At 38.6% G+C, this 21,451-nt stretch overlaps 1 protein-coding gene across 2 annotated transcripts in view; it reads left to right on the top strand.

Annotated features, from left to right (window-relative positions):
- Window positions 1-970: 970 nt before the first annotated feature.
- Window positions 971-21,451, top strand: part of Smp_173050.1 (hypothetical protein) — a gene marked incomplete at its 5' end in the record, with an annotated part of 32,171 nt that continues 11,690 nt past the window's right edge. For both annotated transcript variants that reach the window (XM_018794545.1, XM_018794546.1), the window contains 8 exons: window positions 971-1,006; window positions 1,093-1,194; window positions 1,238-1,634; window positions 1,679-1,861; window positions 11,985-12,091; window positions 13,419-13,620; window positions 14,667-14,890; window positions 20,674-21,015. In XM_018794545.1, coding sequence (XP_018648947.1) covers window positions 971-1,006; window positions 1,093-1,194; window positions 1,238-1,634; window positions 1,679-1,861; window positions 11,985-12,091; window positions 13,419-13,620; window positions 14,667-14,890; window positions 20,674-21,015 — 1,593 coding nt within the window. The remainder of the gene's footprint in view (window positions 1,007-1,092; window positions 1,195-1,237; window positions 1,635-1,678; window positions 1,862-11,984; window positions 12,092-13,418; window positions 13,621-14,666; window positions 14,891-20,673; window positions 21,016-21,451) is intronic.

The raw sequence follows: 21,451 nt of genomic DNA, 5'->3' as shown, positions 1-21,451 counted from the left end.
ATTTCCAGCCACACATGTATATTAGTCAATGTTGTCCAAGTTAACCTTGGGCCGTTCGTTTAGATTGTTTTACGAGCTATAGAAAAGTCTTGAGGTTGCTAACTTTTAACTCTCTCAGATAATCTGTCCTTAAGGTTAACGTCGCTGGTTCCATTGTATGCTGTCTTGAGATGTAAGGTAATACAAATGCCCTGGTACGGCCGAGGGTAGGAAAAGTCCGCTCTTCCTCCCGAAATGCTCTCACATGGCCATGTGTATATAGCCACTGACAGGGAAGTCCTACTCACTCCCTCTCGTGTTGTTTACGAAATTGAGAGGACGAAAAGCGAATGTCCGACGCTTTAACCGGGTATGTAGGTACGGAAAATTCACCTAAGGGGGTTGGAAAACCCTGATTTCAAACCGATGGTGCACATGGGCTCCAGAATCCTGGGGAAATGAAAGGCTTATGAACCTATTGTTGGTCACCGGCTACCATGGGACTGCACCTCTTAACATTGCTCAACTTCCTTGTGGATTAGACCTTTAAGTCAAAGGCTCCGGATGTGGCCTTCTGAGAAAACCGCCTGCTTCGGTCTGGGCACCTGGGCAGTTTCATAGTCCACACACAAATTAATGATAACTGCTACTGGTCTCATTGTTATTGTGTGGTGCATATGTGTTTGTTGCCCCCTTGTACCAATGTTTATGTGTTCAAAGTAATGAATAATAATAATAATCATACAAAATTCCGAAATGAATGTAATAGCTTTAAAATTACTCAAATTTTTTTAGGTGAGCGGTCAAATATTACGAAATATATGTCGGTTCATATTGACCACCAAATCTAAAATAGATATATAGTTACTACGGTTGATTTATCCACTATACTGGACCTTGCTGTGGTCTATTAGGATTAAAGATCTAAAATTCATTTCTCACTAATCATTCCTGTTTATCAATTCTAGGCTCATGTTGAATATGTAATGCAATGGATTCATTTTTACGTCATTCAGCCGAAGCCCTTGTGAGTTATTCTTTATTTGTATTGTTGAACACGATAATGAGATTTCGATTTAATTTAAGATGACTATTATTGTTCGATATTTTTAGCGTTCAAGTTGTAAAAGTAAATGGATTCTTGTTGTTGGAAATGAAGCATGTGATCTAGATAGTACAGCATGTGCACTTGCCTATGGATTTTATAAACAAATAGTAAGTCGAATTACTTATTCCTTTCTTATATAGATTTATGTAGAAACTTGGAAATGAGTTCATTGTTATACCTGTATGTAGTATCAATAGAGAAGATATGGTTCTGCGCACTGAAGTTACCTTCTGGCTTACTCAATGTGGTCTCAAATGGGATGACTTGATTTATCTGGATGATGTTTTTAATGAAACCTATTCAAAAGTGAATGAAAATGAATTATCTTTGGTTCTAGTTGATCATCATTTACCAACGAAAAAGTTTAATGAATGGCCAATCATTGAAATAATTGATCATCATCAGTTAGTTGATAATGAAACCGTTGAGAGTTGTCCTTTTAAGCAAATTGATCTTGTCGGATCCTGTGCCACTCTGGTCACATTCGAAATTTTGAAAGGGATGGATGGTAATTGTTTACCAGGCAATGTATGGAAGTTGCTTTATGGTACTTTAAAAAATGTATGTATACTTAATATTATATTTTTGTAGGTGCCATACTTATTGATACAATCGGACTTTCTAATGCTGGTCAAATGGCTGGACGTTTAACGGAATTAGATCTTCGCATGGCTAATCGTATCGAAGATATTATTTACAATCAGATTTTCACGCCGAATATTTCAAGAAATTCCTTATTTACTCGACTGGAAGTAGCAAAATTTAATGTTAATGGTAATATTATATTATTAGATACACAGCTTATTCATTAATCTAATCATTTGATGCAAAGTATTCAGAAAAAATTGATTAGTGTATCATATAATTAACTAAATAGTATACTTAGCTCTTAGCGGTTAAGTGGACACATGACTGTTTACACTATCGTTGTATGGGTTTGTAAATTGTGATAATGATGATGCCATTAATGTGGTTGCCTAAGTTCATTAGCCGACCGGGATATTTTTAACTCATTATGATGGGCTTGTGTAATTCTTGATTGCAAGAGTTTAGTGCTTAAATATAACAGTCAGTCAGCTACAACGTAGGACCAGGCACACATATGCATCGGTCCAAGTTGCCATACCTCGTTAGCACAACAAGATGGACACCGGATTCATTGAAATAGTTAATTTAGTGGTGGTAGTATATAAAAGATAGGTTGTATATAAGGATATAGTATAGGAAGGAAGAATGTTATGAAGCAATTTTAATCTTAAGGTTTAAGGGAAGATAAAGAGTGTATACACCTACGCCATTGTGATCGATTCTGAGCCATGTCACACAGAGTCTCCAACCATTGGTTACGATAGTCACGCGGACCCCAACCAAGTAGTCTGCATCTGCCAACATGGCTCAGACTAGAAGTTAGTGACTTCAAGCACTGATGCCATGTTTTGGTTTGGCCGCCCCTAACTCTTTTCCAACCATCCCTACACTAGTCAGCATAGCGCGTCGTGGTGATCGGTGTTCAGGCATACGTAACACGTGGCCCAACCATCTCAGTCGATGAAGATTCATCACCTCACCAACTTATTTACCGTCATTTCTTAGTCAAACAGAGGGATCAGTTTGACTAATATAGTGTCTAAAATATTAGCTTCAATAATACTAGGTCGCCTAACCAAAGCTCGTGAAGAGCAGACTAGAGAAAACCAAGCTGGTTTTCGACCTGGACGTGGTTGCATAGACCAGATATTCACCCTACGTCAGGTCCTAGAACATAGACACAAATTCAGACGTCCCACAATAGTAGTATTTCTTGACCTTAAGGCGGCATTTGACTCTGTTGATCGTGAGGTTCTATGGCAATGTTTGTCACTGAAAGGAGTACCAAAGAAGTACATTAACCTCATAAAGGCTCTCTACTCGAGCACAACTGGTCGAGTTAGAGCCTATGGCGAACTGTCATCAGAACTGATTACCACAAGTGGCGTTCGTCAGGGCTGTCCACTCTCCCCATTCTTGTTTAACTTTGTCATTGACTTACTTTTAGAGATAGCACTTTCATCAGCTAAACCTCCAGGAGTTGAACTTTTACCAGGAGACTCACTTGTCGACTTAGAATACGCCGACGACATAGTTTTACTCGGTGAAGACGCTGACAACATGCAGAGTCTTCTGACCACTATAAGCAACTATGCAGGCATGTTCGGAATGCGATTCTCTCCCTCGAAGTGCAAAATGTTACTTCAGGATTGGGTTGCATCGACACCTGAACTAATGATAGGGAGTGAAGTAGTTGAGCGTGTAGACCACTTCACTTATCTTGGAAGTCTCATCAGCCCTTGTGGTCTGGTATGTGACGAAATCTCAGCACGGATACAGAAGGCTCGTCTAGCTTTCGCCAACTTGCGTCATTTATGGCGTAGGCGAGATATCCGTCTAGCAACCAAAGGACGGGTTTACTGTGCAGCAGTTCGCTCCGTCCTACTCTATGGCAGTGAAACATGGCCAATAAGAGTAGAGGATATTCGTAGGCTACTAGTGTTCGATCATAGGTGTCTTCGAAGCATTGCTCGTATATCCTGGGACCACCGGGTAAGTAATGCAGTTGTTAGGAAACGAGTACTAGGTAGGGATGGCAAATCGATTGATGAAGTAGTGAAACTTCATCAGTTGAGATGGCTGGGACATGTGTTACGTATGCCCGACCACCGACTGCCCCGACGTGCAATGTTTCATGGTGTAGGAGTAGGTTGGAAGAAAGCTAGGGGTGGCCAGACCAAAACGTGGCACAAATCAATGAAGTCACTGACAAGTGGACTGGGCCATGTTGGTAGGTGTAGACTACCTGGTTGGGATTCGCGAGATGACAGCAACCGATGGTTAGAGACCTTGAATGACATGGCTCAAAATCGTTTGCAATGGCGAAGATGCATCCACTCTTTGTGTTCTACCAAATTCTAATCTTCTGAATTCCTCATGTCTTTATCTTTTTCTCTTTCCAAATTTATTTCACTGTACTATACTCCTTCAATAATTTCTTGAAACCCCTAATCTTTTGGATTTCTGATTATACTCCTACTACTTCTACCACTATGGGATTTGAATCGACAACTGCATCTCTGTGCTAATGTGGTATGGCAACTCGAACTGATGTACGTACGTACGAAGTTCTACGTTGTGACTGACTGACTGACATTTCTTAATACCCTGTGTCTAACCTCACTATTACTTACCCGGTGATCCCAGCAGATGCGAGCAATATTTCTAAGGCATCTGTGGTCAAACACTAGTAACTTGCGAGTATCTTCTACTCTTAATGACCATGTTTCACAGCCGTAAATTAGAACAGAGTGAACTGCTGGGCAGTATACTCGTCCCGTAATTGATGGACGAATATCTCGCCTACGCCATAATTGACTCAAGTTGGCGAAAGCTAGACGAGCCTTCTGTTTCCGTGCTGAGATTTTGTCAGACACAATCCTATTAGGGCTGATCAAACTTCCAAGATAGGTGAAGTTGTCGAAGCGTTCGACTACTTCACTTCCTATCCTTAGTTCAGGTGTTGACGCAGGCCAGTCCTGGAGTAACAATTTACATTTAGGTGGGGAGAAACGCATCCCAAACATCCTGGCATTATTACTCAGTTCTAACAGAAGACTCTGCACTTTGTCAGCGTCTTCACCAAACAGGACTATGTCATCTGCGTGTTCTAAGTCGATTAGTGAACCCCCTGGTAGGAGGTTAATTCCTAAAAATTCAGTCGAAGAGTGTTATTTCCAGCAATAGGTCTATAATGAAGTTAAACAAAAATGGGGATAGTGGACGACCTTGTCGGACACCACTTGAGGTTGTAAAATCAGATGACAGTTCTCCATAAGCTCTCACTTGACTGGTAATGTTTGAGTACAGAGCCTTCACAAGGTTTATGTACTTCTCAGGTACACCTTTCAATGACAGACACTGCCACAGAACCTTTCGGTCTACAGAGTCAAATGCTGCTTTTAAGTCAAGAAAAACCATGATTGTCGGACGCCGATAAGCATGTCTGTGTTATAAAATCTGACGAATAGTAAATATGTGGTCGGTGCAACCATGATCAGGTCTGAAGCCAGCCTGATTTTCTCGTGTTTGCAATTCACGAGTCTTAATTAAGCGCCCGATAATTATTGAGGCTAGTATTTTAGATGCTATATTAGTCAGACTAATCCCTATATGGTTATCACAGGACGCTTTTGGCCCCTTATATATTGGGACAATCAGTGATTGTGACCAGTCGGACGGGATTACGTCCGTCTCCCAGATTTTAGCCAGGATATTAGTCAACCTAGTCGCTAAAATTGGACCACCATATTTAAAGACCTCTGAAGCCAATCCATCAGGACCAGCTGCTCTTCCTCGTTTCAGATTAGTTATAGCCTTTTGAACTTCAGGTAGGGTCGGGGGGCCTACTTCAATGTTCCATTCAGGTTTTCTGGGAATAGTGGGTAGTTGTGCAGTAGCTGAAGGCCAGCTAAACTGCTCCTTAAAGTGTTCCGCCCATCGTTCTAAACGTCTGGGCTGAGAGCAGATAAGGGTTCCGTCTCTTTCCGAGATCGTTTCACTTACACTTGACTTATTAATTCCGGCTTCTTTTATTAGTCTGAAGAGTTGCCTGGTGTTGCCTACAGCCGCTGCCTTTTCCATCTTTTGCTTTCGTTGCCCATCACTGCTCACGATCGTTCCTTAAACTTTTAGTCAACCTAGATCTGATTTGTTTACGCTCTTCGTCGTGATCAGAGCCTGAAGGGGTGAGTTTACGCGAATTCATCAGTGAAATAGACTTGAAGGAAATCCATTGGTTTTTTGGAACCCTATGGTTTAAATAACTAATAGATGTGACTGCTGTTTCCACAGCTGTTCGTATGTCTTTCCAAGCAGCATCTGGGTCAGTCTCGTTTACGGAACTGTCTAGATGTGAACTCAGTTGTTCCTGGAATTTACATTTGGATTTCTCGTCCTCCAGTTCAATCCTAATGGGTCTTCGTAGTGTACTTTTCCTGCGTCCAGTGAGGCGCAGACAAATGCGTGCTCGTATTAAAATGTGATCAGAGTCTAAACAAGTATTCCAATACGAGCGACAATCTTCTATCGAGCCCTTCTATTGAGTCCATCGTTGGTTTGGTGCAGGTGGTCGCCATGTTAGACGATGTCTCTCCTTATGCTTAAAATTAGTGCTTGCTAAAAATAAACGATTGTCTGAGCATAGTTGCAACAGATGATCACCATTATCTGTTCGTTGAGCCGGAATACTAAAACACCCACCTAAATGTCTTTCTGTTTGATTTAAGCTGCCTACCTGGGCATTAAAGTCACCCGCTACGACTACTATGTCTGAGCACTTAGCTTTCTGAAGAAGCTCAGAGAGCTTTCTGTAAAAGTCATCTTTCACTTCGTCATGGCTGCAGTCAGTGGGAGCGTAGGCAGAAACGACGGAAAGGCAACGACGTGTGTCCCTATCGTTCCGAGTTCTTACGGAGCCATTTAGCCGGTCAGCACACAGGCGACTGTTAACGGGGATCCATTCTAGTAGTGCTTGTTCTGCCCTTGTACTAAGTGCTATGCCTACACCTGCAAGTCCACGAGAACTAGCCAACGGGTCGCCAGATACACGGAGGGTGTATTTCGTTGGCTGTCCATTTTGGCGAGGTGAGGTCAAGTGAGTGACCACACTGGGATCCTGTATGCGTGTTTCGGAGACACAGCATATATCAATGGCACGAGATTCTGGGGTCTTAGCCAAGGAGGTCTGTTGACCGATTTGACTTAGGGTACGTACGTTGAAGGCTCCAATGTGTAGTTTGGAGCGAGGTTTTAGTAGACCTGGGACAGTTTCGCGCACTAGAATCGTTGGCCATGGTGACACTTGAGGAGGAAACCGAGAGAGGAAGTTTAGTGTTGAAAGTCAAGGTAGAAGGAATAGTAGGAATTGAAGAAGGAGATTGATTATGAATACAGTGGTTTTGAGTGCTGTTAGAGGTTTGAGGGCAGTTATCACTTCCCGGTTACCCACACCGTGGAAGGGTTCTTTTAGAGGTACCTGAAAAGGAAATTGGGTTAGAGGTGGTCTTAATGGCCTGAGAGCGTGACCGCGGTGCCCAAGGGACAACTGCTTGAGGTCGGTCACACACGACCTTTTTGTGTTAACTCCGTGTGCATTTTTAGGGTCGACCTTTTCCAATCCCACCCCTCCTTGTGGGAAGGCAGCATCGCTGTCATGCTGGTTGTCTGAAGGAAACACCTTACTGCTGTCACACCTCTGTACAGTCAGCACTACGACTTCGCCTTCAGACCTTGGGTTTGCTGCTTTTAGTCTTACCGCTCTTCAACCGACCTGTCTGGCATGGTAGGACCTTGAGGAACTATTGTTCCAGCCAGTATAGCCCGATTGGTTCATCACGATAGGCAAGCCCGACCACCACGTCAAGGTAGCAGCAACGGTAGGGATATAACAATCAGATATTGTTTTTGAACTTTTCGAAAGAATCAAACTTTTTCTATAGTTCTTGAAATATCAAATAATTTCGAAAAAGTTAAGTTAACAAATGTTATTTATGAAAGGAATCTCATGGAGTTAATCTTTTAGATTTTAGACGGTAATTTATTGTTAGTTTTTTGAATACATATTCCACAGTTGGAAGGTTTAAACAACTTATTATAATTTCTTGATACTTAGTTGATAAAGACAAACTCGATTTGCAATCAGAAAATATGATCAAAATACGATGCAATCAGCACATTTATCTTGTTATTATACCCTTTATTCGACATATTCTAAATGTTAGATCGAGGGATGTAAATAGATGTCTTGTGTTGACCAAGTTCAATATTTAAGGCTTTCTAGTGCATCAGTTTACTGATGTTAATTATGATCGGCTTATTCAGTACTATATAAATGTTACGATAAGGTATTCTCATCACACTGTACAAAATACTGGAACGAATTTTTATGCATTTACATCTTGATTTCAGTAATCGTGTGAGTATATATATATATATATATATATATATATATATATATATATGGGAATGAATTCTAGTGTACTTGTGTCGTCTTACTCTAGACGATAGACTATAGAATAGTTGTGAATAAAGCAGATGGCTTTTTGTTGATGTAGTATTAGTTGTTAATTGGTGGCAACATTTCAAAGGTTGTTTCATGACATTTACTAAGGTCGAAAGGTTCATCACTAATAGGTCATATATAGGAATTGACAAATTTGAAAAGTGAATGTTGGGTAAACTGAGAGCCATCCTCTTTATAGTAATACTTAAACGGTAACATTTCTTTCATATTGGTAGACATAAAAAGACGATGAGAAATCAAAAGAAAATCTAAGATCAAAATAATTAGTTGTGAATATAACTTTTGTCAGAAAGTCCTCAATTGTACGGAAGTCACGCAACACTAACGCGTTTCTCATTTTCATTTTATTCATAAAACTACAATTAACAGTGTTACATTCCAAGCAATAGAATATAAGGTCATTGAAAGGAGATTATAAGTATCCACCTGCTCGTCTCAACACTGGCAAAAGCTGATATATAGGCAGTAAGATAATTCGCATATTTAGCATTTTATTTTATTTATTTGAACACATAAATATTGATGCAAAGGGTCACCAAATATATATGCCCCATACAATAACAATGAGAATATGAAGAGATAGAGAATGTTTATTTTGTTTATTTATTTATTTTAACACATAAATATTGGTACAAGGAAGCACCAGATACATATGCGCCGCACAAATCTCATTCGATTTGTGTGAGGGCTGTGATACTGCCCAGGTGCCCAAACTGAAGCAGGTGGTTTTCCTAGGGGGCCACACCCGGAGCCTTTGACCTAAAGGTCTGATCCATAAGGCAGTGGAGCTTTGTAAGGAGATGCAGTCCCATGGTAGCCGGTAACCAACGATTGATTCATACGCCATTTGTTCCATTAGGATACTGAAGCCCATGCACACCATTGGTTTGGAATCAGGGTTTTCCAACTCCCCTAGGTGAACTTTCCATGTTCACCAACTCGGTTAAAGCACCGGCCGTTCGCTTTTCGTTCTCTCAATTTCGTAAACAACACCCCCGCCATGAGAAGGCAGCGAGTAGGACTTCCCTGACAGAGGCTGTATACGCGTAGCCATGTGAGAGCATTTCTAGAGGGAGGGCGGACTTTCCCCACTCTCAGCCGTACCAGGGCATTTGGGGGCGATAGAGAATGTAAAGTGCGTATAAGAAAAAGGGGAACAATAACAACAGTATGATAGTGAAATAATAATAATGGGAGAAGCAGTTCAGTTAGCAAAGGTACAACCAGAAGGAATTCCTTCAGTTAGAGAAATTACGTCCGTTTTTTATGACGACAGTAAAATAAAGTTACAGCAGGATCGTCACTAGCTTCTATTCTGAGCCATATCTGATAACGTCTCTAGCCATCTCTAGGACCCCAACTGGGGAGTCATGAAGGTCCAACAGAAGCCAGCCCTGTACAACTTTCTTTCATACGATACCGTATCATACACAGATAGTCTCTCCGCTTTTTCCAACCAGTCCCAACGTCAGAGAATCATGCACGACATGGAATTCTCTGGAACGACATTCGTGGAACATGTCCAATCCACCGAAAGTCGATGTTTCAAGATGATGACACCAATTGGATTATCGTCTCTGCACCCGGACACACGATGCCGAACCTGTGTATTACTAACATGATGTTGTTACTGGGTGTTAGTATTCCTACGGAGACAACGATGATCAAACACCGGAAGTCGTCTAACATCCTCAACTCGGAGAGGTCAGGTTTGAAAAGCATAGAGCAAAACTGCTTTCACCGACGCGCTGTAGATCTGACCTTTTACAGTCAGACTAACATCACGAAGGCGCCAAAGATGACCCAGATTGGCATAAGCCACTCTAGCTTTCACTGTACGTGCATCGATCTCATCACTCATGCCACCACCTGCACTTATGCAGTTACCAAGAGTGAGTGCAAGATCAGGATCCTGCCAGTGGTGTAAAAGTACTTTGCACTTTTAAGGTGCAAAGCACATACCATACCTACGGACATTAATTACCAACTGATTAAGTGCGGATTGCATGGCTTTGGCATTATCGCACAGTAAGACAATATCATCTGCATACTGAAGGTCGAGAAGTCTTTCTCCAGGCAACAGATTCACATGACCATTACCTGCATCCATCAAAGCTGTTTCCTGAACGTCATCGATGGCAAGGTTGAAGAGAAGTGGTGAGATTACGTGACCATGTCTAACCCCACTGCTTGAATTGAACAGTGGAGAGGTGTTTGTATATACGGCTTTTCAGTTGTTAATACACTTCTCAGGCACACCGTTCTTTGATAGACAATCCCAGAGAACATTCCTTTTGAACGAATCGAAGGTAGGCGTAATGTCAAGAAACACTACGATTGTTGACCTGTGATAAATATGACGGTGTTCTAACATTTGGCAGAGGGTGAAGCTATGATCAATACATCCTCGGTCAGAACGAAAACCAGCCTACTCTTCGTGAGTCAATCTTTCTCGGGTTTTGAACAACCTACCAAATGTGACAGTAGCCAATAGTTTGGACGCAATCGGAAGTAGACTTATCCCCCAATAGTTGTTACAGGAACGACGTGAACCCTTTTTAAAGGTAGGGACAACTATCTACTCATTCCATGATGTTGGAACACTCTGACTGCTAAACGTTTGTAAACGACGTTGTCAGTTCCTTAATCATAAAGTCATGAGCATCTTTAAAAGGAGCCGGAGGTAAGTCATCTGGGTCTGTTGATTTGTAGCGCTCCAAGAGTCGGAGTTCCTTGGGGACTTCCGCCTCATTCGGCGGATCAGCCATCACAGGCCATGGAGGTCAGGATAGTCTGGTCGATGTTGCCGGAGCAGCAGGCCGGTTGAACTGCCCTTCAAAGAATCCTGCTCATCGTCCAAGACGTCGATGGATGTTAGTGACTGGCATGCTGTCATCTTCGCAGATTGTTTCGCTCACATGTGAATTCTTGCTGCTAGTGGCTCGGATAAGTTGAAAGAGCTTCCGGCAGTTACCAGATGCAGCTGCTGCTTCCAGCTCATTAGCACTCTCTGACTACCAGGCTTCTCTGTCCTTACGCAAGGTTTACCTAATTTCATTATGTAGCAGCCTTTGTTTGTGGTCAAATTCACGGTCACCTGGAGTAGACCGTCGGGCTTCAATGAGTTGTAAGGAGCTTGAAGAAACCCAGTGCTTATAAGCGAGACGTTTGGCGAAGCCGCAAGCGAGTTTACTCACCATTTTCATGGCGTCATGCAATTGCAACCAATGCTCATCAATACTTTTCGGTGGGATGGTAGCTAACCTAGAAGGTAGCTCGGTTTGATATTTAGTTGCAACAAAAGTTGAAACCAATTTACTAACATTGATCCGTTTAGGACGATGAATTTGTTGGCCACTGAAACGTAAGATTAGTTCAAGCAAGGGCATAATAAGAGTCCAGATAGGTAGTCAAAAAGTAGTTGAAGTCTTGTGTACAACCGCGCCAGCGGTAGCTGATCGCGATATGATTAATCTTAGTCCAGGCTTGAGATGCAGATGGAGGACGCCAGGTGGCACATCGGCGATGACTATGCCGGAAGTTAGTACTAGCCAGAAACAGGTTGTGGTCTGCCCACGGTTGCTACATTATTATCCGTAAAGTTTATAAGGTCTAGCGTTAATTATATGTTGGTGCAATAAAAGTTCATAACAACACTTTATTCGATAAAAATTAAAACGACTTTTAAATAAATTTAGGAAAATCCTACAATTTCCCTACATATAAGCAGTACTTACGATTAATTCTAAAATTGTTCATTAGTATTTATGAATTATTTTTGTACAGGGCTGTCTACATGGGATTTATTACGTCGTGATATGAAAATTGTTTCTAGTCCAAATAAAGATGCGTTTCAATTTGTGTGCTCTACTGTATCTGGAGTTGATTTTACGGTAAGCTGTGAGTTGTATGACGGTGTTTATTAGTGCCAACTGGAAGTTGTCTATCGGTTTAAGCTTTTTTATAGGTTTACATTCAAAACTGTTACAAAGTATTTTTATCATTTGATTGATAAACAATAAGCAGTAAATCTATTTGGTTGATGTAAAACATATTTTCCATTGGTTTCCACCACTCACGAACATCAGTTACAAAATCATTGGAAATTAAGAAATGATACTGGACAGATACTTTTTTCTTGTTTGGAACTCGGTATTAGTCACTTAAAATCATGTCAGGAAGTAAACTGAGGACTTATACGTTTTTCGATAAGCGCAATACGTTTGGGTCCTGTCGTTTTGAGTTCACTGATCTACATTTTTAACTCCATTCATTTCACAACATTTTATAACCATCTGTCTGGATTCTGATACAGTGATTAAGCTCAGTTGACTCAGTCAATCACAGTTTTCTTTTAAAACTTCGAGAATACATCTTAAAGCTGGGCCATTATTCGGAACACATCTTAGCAACATAAACGATTTGTGGAGGTTGTTCATTTCAGAGTTAGTTTTCATCCTGGTCTGGATAAGGACTAGATATGGAATCCCATACTAAGATTAAACATCTAGCCGGTATTTTTTGGTTTTCAATGGTTCACCAATTGATGTCAGTCTGTTTACTTGTTAAAGTCCATTTTACTCATTTATTCTTTGGATTGAATTATAGATTTTAATTAAGGGTGGGAGAATTCATAAATCATGTTTCGTGGATTAATTACAGCACATTAAAAATCGTCCACAATTGTTTGTGCTCAATAAGGTTTGCTTAAAGTTTGTTAAGTCTCCAAGATTTCTGAATACTATTTTAAAAGCAGTTTTTTCCTAAATTCTGGAAAAATGTCACTAGTGGTAAAATCAAAACATTTCTGGGTATAAAATGTTTGCAAAATGACCAAGGATAAATGAGGAAGTATACAACTAAGTTGGTTCAGTTTCTATCTATATGTTAGACTTTCATATAAACAAGAAAGTGCTAAAAGAAACTTGGAGATATATGATATTAGTATCACTTTGGGACTCAATAAATAAGAATAATACTTTGATGTTCAAGTCATTTGACTTCCTACCACTGATTTGGATGTTCGAAACATTCTCTGCCTATTTCGATTCGGACAGATAAAGGTTACGCTATTTTTCTAGACATTACGTCAGTGATACTTTCAAATAAACTCATTCTATTCGTGAAATTTTCTGCTTCATTAATCATAGTTTTTTTATCTGAATTCACCATTGTAAAGCTAAATTTTAGGCTGTTCTCCGAATTATTTTCTTTCATTAGATGTTAATCAATTCTCCTGACTTTACTGAAGCAGCCAATCGGATTTGTGCTAAATATAATGCCAATTTACTTGTTTGTCTTACTGTTGGTTATCCCCTATCGGAAAGTTTATCGATACCTTCATCGGAGTTGACAACTTTTCGAAGAAGAGCTCTGATTTTGTATAATATGAATTTTCCTGCTGGACGTTATAGTGATGCAAGTATTTACATTTAGTTTCATCTCATTGATTCTCGTCTGGGTTTATTTGTGGAACTATGTATATGGAGTTTGTACTCAATGCAATTTATTTTAAGCTTACTAAATATAACACTTTAAGTCGATAGTAGAAAACATTTCTCATCAGTACTAGGATTACCTGTCACATTCCTACATACTGTTCTGTTTCATAGGTTTTATAGTCATATATCTATTTTTTTACTTTCTACAGAGAGTCCTTGTGAAAATCAATTATTATTGTTGACTGATTTTCACAGGACTTTTCAACCTTAATACTGAAAATCGGCAAGATAAATGTTTTCAGCTGTTTGCAACAGTTTTTATACTCAATAGTTTGAGGTGTTTAAAGTATTGCCTTCCCTCTACTTTGTTTCAAAGTACTTATTTAAAAAAAGAATGGAAATAATTAGTGAGTTACTTCTCACCTTTGAAATTTAGTTCACTTTCGTTTTTCAAAGTTTAATTCTGTAGATCATTATTTATACAATGCATGTCAGTCAATAATGTACTGAGATTTTCCTATAATAAAACCTATTCGAGTTATAAAGTTCTTAATGCATTAACATAATTTGCTGTTCAAGTTTCTACAACCGAATGTCATAGACTGCTAAACGATTCTTATTCTCAATTACCACACTACATTACTACAATTTCTATCACTTCCATTTATTGTTTAGTTTCTGCGGTTAATGATTAAGTTCATTTAAAAATCTAAGGTTAGCTGTCAGTTCAAATTTATTTCTGAAGTGTAGGGTGCGTAGCCATTTCAAGCTGCTAATTTCAGTAATTCATTGATTCATTGTGTACAAAAGTACGAAGAGGCTATTAAATGATCATCACCAGTAAAATAACGATAAAGGTTAATTGCTTTTGAATTGTCAAATCAAACTTTAGTCTTTTGCACTTAACCTCACTTTTATTCATTATTTATTTTTTCCTATTTATTATAGCTGATTAAATTTCTCCTGGATCCGAAGCTTAATCTAGAATTAATTCCTCAGTCTATCCCTAATTTCAATCGTTTTATAGCAGTTGTGAATAATGTCAAAATGACACGTAAAATTCTACTACCTTTATTGGTACAGTTTATTCAGCAATTGGGGTCTCCAAGTGATACTGGCACTTCTGATAACAATCCCAAGAATGATATCGACAGTAATGATTGTAACAATGTTGTTATGAAGTCGGACACAAGCATCAATATCTCTTCAACAAACACTAAAAGTTCACATTCACTTGATACAAGTCCCAAGGTGGGTCTGTTTTTGGTGTAGCCGAATAAACAATTAGTACCCAACTTAATCTTTCCGAAAAAAAACCCTGAAGAAGTCTTTTGCCTTCGTATTTCAACTTACAGAAATATTCATTCATTTATCGTGATGATTTAATGTATAGTGATTCAATGGTTTGATAAAAAGTCTTGTTTTTGTACTGGCTTTTATCCTCTATCAGTCTGTTGAGAGCTATTTATCAAGAAATAAATATATTAAACTGCATAACCAAATATGTTAACTAATATTTTTATTCATGATCTTAAATGATGTGATCTGATTAGTCTGTAAGAACTATTATAGAGGGCTTAGTTGTGTATTTTTTTTCTAACTTAAGTTTTTCTGGACATTGTTTGAGTACATAAAATTAAGCAACTTATTATTCACATGCGAAATCATACAACTAACTGAAAACCTTATAAAGTCAGGAACAACGATCTTAATAGAGCAATACTAATTGATTAATTTTGTGGATTTTTTCACCTGCTTACAATCTGGAAATAGTAGTATAAATTATTAAAGTCAAAATAAGTATACATACTTTATATAAGAAAATTTTTGATTAAATCTGGATTGTAAACAATAATTGTAAAAGAATGAAAAATTGTTTAAATAATTATTTGCACATAAGCTAAATATATGAGTATAGTTTAGGCAAGAAAACTGAGAAGAGAATAAAAACAGAATTTTTTCAAACGAAAAATTTATGTCATAGTCTATAAATTATAGTTAACATAAATTCTGACAAATGTTACGTTAATCATCCAAAAAATATTATCTTTCGATCGAGTGAGGAAATAATGAATCAGTATTGATTTGAGAACATCATGGTCTCCAGATAACACAAATTTCCTGTAAATGATATAAATGCACGATTGCGAACTAAATCAATCATAGTTATGTATGATTAGTGTTGGGGGGAAACACTTCTGGTACTATTGTCGCATTTCTTCATCAAATAAGCTTTCATTTTGTTAATCAGGGTTTTCATTAAAGTTGAGACAAATTCACTTTGTATACTTCCTCTCTCTCATTTCATAGTTTTTTTAAAATAAAATGTATTTAAATCTCACAATTATTTTAAGATTGTTAAATACATTAAGCTTCTTTAACATTTATTGGGGAAATTTTATTTTTAGATTTGCAGAAATAAGATAACATGTGGCTTGTGAGTGTAAGGTTACTTCTGAACTAGGGTTAATTAGAAATAGCTTTTACCAAATGATTCCACGACAATATTCAAAATCAGTGACATATCTTTTACCGAGTTTCATTCACCTAACCGTCCCAGTACACTTTGTGTAATGTATTTATTGCACAACAAATCAGTCTAAGTTTTTTTTGCAGAGCATCGATTAAGCTCTTATGCTCAGTCATTTCAAATGCACTAACAAAAGTTTTATATATCTATCACAAGATCTGTCAAGTAATCTTTCCGTTTGTAACTTTAGATGTGGGTCAGTTGTCAGTTTTCTTCAACAATAACTAATATGATGTATACTTTATAAACAGTATTGATCGTACAGTCAGTCATTCAGCAACAACGCAGAACTTCACACGTACGTACATAAGTTCGAGTTGCCATACCATATTATTACAGAGATTCAATTGTTGATACAAATCTTATAGTGGTGAAGGTAGTAAAAGTATATGTAGTAATCGGAAAGACTAGGGTTTGAAGATGTTGTTTAAGAAGTATATATTCTAGTGAAACAGATTTGGAAAGAGAAAAAAGGAAGGGACATAAAGAGTTCAGAAGATTGGAATTCGGCAGAACACAAACAGTAGATGCACCTTCGCCATTGCAAACAATTTTGAGCCCTGTCATTCAAGGTCTCCAACCAACCTTTGCTACCATCTCGCGGATCGCAACCAGGTAGTCTACACCTACCAACATGACTCAGTCCACTTGTCAATGACTTCATTGATTTGTGCTATGTTTTGGTCTGGCTGTCCCTAGCTTTCTTCCAACCTACTCTTACACCATAAAACATTGCACATCGGGGCAGTCGGTGGTTGGGCATACGTAACACGTGTCCCAGCCATCTCAATTGATGAAGTTTCACTACTTCATCAATCGATTTGCCATCCTTACCTAATACCCGTTTCCTAACAACTGCATTACTTACTCAGTGGTCCCAGGATATACGGGCAATGCTTTGAAGATACCTATGATCGAAAACTAGTAGCCTACGAATATCCTCTACTCTTATTGGCCATGTTTCACTACCATAAAGTAGGACGGAACGAACTATTGCGCAGTAAATCCGTCCATTGGTTGGTAGACAGATATATCGCCAACGCCGTAAATGACGCAAGTTGGTGAAAGCTAGATGAGCCTTCTGTATCCGTGCTGAGATTTCGTCACACAACAGACCAGAAGGGCTGATGAGACTCCCAAGATAAGTGGAGTGGTCAACACGCTCAACTACTTCACTTCCTATCATTAGTTCAGGTGTCGATGCAACCCAATCCTGAAGTAACATTTTGCATTTCGAGGGGGAGAATCGCATCCCGAATGTGCCTGCATTGTTGCTTACTGTGGTCAGAAGATTTTGAATTTTGTCAGCATCTTCACCAAAGAAACACTATTTCATCGGCGTATTCCAAGTCAACAAGTGAGTCTCCCAGTAAAAGTTGAACTTGTGGAGATTGAGATGATGAAAGTGTTATCTCTAAAAGCATGTCGACGACAAAGTTAAGCAAGAATGGAGAGAGTGGACAACCCTGATGAACATCACTTGAGGTAACCAATTCTGATGACAGTTCACCATAGGCTCTAACTCGACCAGTTGTGTTCGAGTAGAGAGCCTTTATAAGGTTGATGTACTTCTTTGGTACTCCTTTCAGTGACAAAAACTGCCACAGAAATACTACGATTGTGGGACGTCTGAATGTGTTTCTATGTTCTAGGACCTGATATAGAGTGAATATCTGGTCTATACAACCACGTCCAGGTCGGAAACCAGCTTAGTTTTCTCTTGTCTGCTCTTCACGAGCTTTGGTTAGTCGTCGAAGTGTTATTGAAGCTAATATTTCATACACTATATTAGTCAAACTGATCCCTCTGTGATTGTCACACGAGGACTTTTGTCCTTTCTTATAGACTGGCACAATCAGTGATTGGGACCAGTCAGATGGGATTACGTCCAGTTCCCAGATTCTACCTAAGACCTCAGTCGATCTCGCTGCTAGTACTGGACCACCATCCTTAAACATCTCAGGAGTAAACCTTTCAGGGCCTGCTGCTCACCCTCGCTTTTGATTTCCTATAGCTTTTTCAACCTCGTGGAGAGTTGGAGGACTTAAATTAACTTGCCATTCAGGTCGACTGAGGATCGTGGGTAACTGAAGTGTGGCTGAAGGCCAGTCGAACTGATTGTTAAGGTTTTCCGTCAATCGATCCAATCTCCTGGATTGAGAATGAATTGTATGTCCATCTTCTTCCGAGATAGTTTCGCTGACAGTTGGGTTCCTAATACCGGTTTCCTTAACAAGTCTGAACAGTTGTCTGCTGTTGCTTGTTGCCGCTGCCTTTTCCACCTCTCTTGCTTTCGTTACCCACCGTTGTTCGCGATCATTGCGTAGGCTTCTTATTAACCTGCGCTTAAGTTGACTCGGCTCTTCGTCATGTTCAGAGCCAGATGGGATGAGTTTTCGAGCATCTATCGATACGGTGGATGCTGCTGAGATCCAGTGTTTCTCCCTAACCTTGTGGTTTACCGTACTAGCAGATATCACTGCTGTTTCCGCAGCTTTTCGGATGTCATTCGACACTGCCTCGGGGTGGGCACAACTTACATGGCTAGCTAACTGTTTTTCTAATTGTTCCTGAAATACATTCTTAGCTTGGCTATCAATAATTAGAACCCTAAGAGCTTTCCTTGCAGCGTCTTTTCTACGTCCAGTAAGGCGCAGACAGATATGTGCTCGCACTAGAGCATGATCTGAATCTAAACATATGCTCCAGAATGAGCGACAGTCTTCTATCGAGCCCCCCCATCGGTGGCTGATGGCGATGTGATTTAGTTGGGTCCAACGTTGGGACAAATTCGGGGGTGGCCATTTCAAAAGATGTTTCCTTTTGTGCTTAAGGTTAGTATTTGCAAGAAACCTAAAGATGACAATCAGTAACATTGCTAACGACTATCAGAGGTTAGTAGATCTTGAGTATCTATCAATAAAGCTCATAAAAAGTTTGACCTGTCTTTAGTTAGCGAGGAGTAAGAACGTAGTGGGAACCAGTCTTATTCATCACCGCTGAAGTTGAAGTTACAAACTGTTAATTTAGTGCACAAACGTATTGTTTTAAAATGATTTGGGAATATATTTTTACAAAATGAAAATATTTTTATTGATGTAAACATTTTATTTGATTAACAAGGTGGTTTTACCACTGGTTTTCAAAGTTGGCGTAATGGATTCTGTTGATGATTCAGTGATGGGAATTGCGTTCCTTAAGTCTTTTGTCTTTCGACGTATATATATATATATATATGTATATATATATATATATATATCGAATATGCTATTGTGTTTTTATCGTACATGTTGTCAATATGCAAATGATTCAAAGTAAAGGGCTGTAAAATTCATGACACTTCTTGAGAGGTGGAAATCCTCTCCAGATTATCTTTATGAAGTTTTTTGAAGTTCAAAATATTAATTACATTTTCGACGAGACTATAATTTATGGACGGACCAATCAGATTTAGGATAACACGTCTTGGATTTCGGTGCGAAATTTACTCATCCATTTGGCCAAATAGCGTCTTGGCATTTTAGCTGATGTCAGTTTGTGATGAAAAACCATAAATCTGTTTCTTAACCCTAATCGTCAGCTGTGAATCATAATCCTTATTCTTCAGACTGCTTTATAACTCTCATTTAGCCCTAGTAAGTAGGTAGACACTCTCAAGGTCACTTTGGCGTCGCTCAAAGGTCGTCCATAAATTATAGCCTCACCACATTTTCTTTAGAACAGTTCACTAAGCAAGTTTTCATCTTAATTCCATTTAGTTGAAGTTCAGCTATATGCGGAACTACTAATAAAAACAGGTATTTTTTTGTCTGACACTTTTAAGACATTAAAGTTTTGGTTATCTGTATTGCGTGTGAACTCAGTATTTGATAGTCAACACGATGGTTATAAATCACACATTTTTAGGATAGATTGTGAAACAGGGTCTTACAATTTACATTTCACATCACTCATTTTTTTCTATAACCATTTCAGGAAGGTCTACTGGAAAGGATAATAACCTACAATCAGTAATGAGATGTTAGACTGTACTTCAGTAGATGGCTGCGTATGAATTTTTATGGAGGTTTAAGCTACTTTTAAATGGAATATGTTTTTGAGTTAATATAATTTAGTGATTCTCCATCTAAATTACCAGAAGTGGCTGATAAATGAAGATTTGTGTCATCTGAAGTCTATAATTCTATTCCAATATCGGTTGTGTTTTTTCCTTGATTCTTTGAAATGCGGAATAGTCTCTTGGAAGATAAATATATCTTTCATGCCTCCATTGTTAGGTGTTTGTTGAATGATACTTGCAATTGTGTTATCCCCTTATATCCATTGGACAAGTTAACGTGTAATTATTCATGTCCTACTTTTATTAAAAGAAAGTCTTTTTGCCAATAATAAATCAAAAATCAATAAATACCTTGCAACATAATTTTGCTCTTAACAATATAGGTTTATTTTCACCACATTCTACAAATCTCATGTTTATTACTTTGTTTTTTCTAATTCTCAGTGTTCATCGGATCTGAAAGATAAGGCGAGGAATGCTACTAAATTTGCTCTAAAAGATGTCATTCCTTCTCTGAAGAAGTGGCTTTTACCTTTGCCTTCTCATGAGCGATATGAATTTCTGAGATCCTTTTGTCAAAGCTCTCTAAAAGAAAATGATAGTCCATCATTGGATTTACTAAATAGTTTATGGACCAGTATTTGGTGTGAAACTAGAAAAACTTCTAAAACTGTTAAATCTGCCGTTGGTACACAAACACCTCTACCGAAATTAATGTGGTTGAAGTCACACCATACCCGACGTGTTGCGAGTATGGTTCAAGGTAATAGTTCAGCAATGAGAGCAGTAAGTTAATTTAATTTACACATTAAATTCACCCGTAAAATCTATCAAACTGACATTGTTTCTGAGTCTATTATTTTTAATTCCACCAAATGTCATATCCATCAGCTATGTCTTGTAGATACTTATGTACAATCCTAATGATAATAATTTCTTTTTAAATACAAATTGGATGATCAGTTACTGTTATACAGTTAACTAATGTGAATGATCAAGAAACTAATATTTTTTGACATTTATTTCTTTGGAGCGAGTGTATTTGTATTCATAGTTAATCGTCCTTAGATTTAATTCTGTACAATATTCCTATAAAGTTACATCTTTGTAATTCCAACCATGCGTGATTACCCTAACATTTTGAATCATTTTGATTGTCTACATCTTCTAGTCGGGTCATATAGAATAGTATTCTTTTCCCTTTAGCGAAAAACATTTTGTT

This window comes from Schistosoma mansoni, chromosome 1, assembly GCF_000237925.1.
Source record: "Schistosoma mansoni strain Puerto Rico chromosome 1, complete genome".
NCBI lineage: Eukaryota > Metazoa > Platyhelminthes > Trematoda > Strigeidida > Schistosomatidae > Schistosoma > Schistosoma mansoni.
This window is presented reverse-complemented; position numbering and strand designations above follow the sequence as displayed.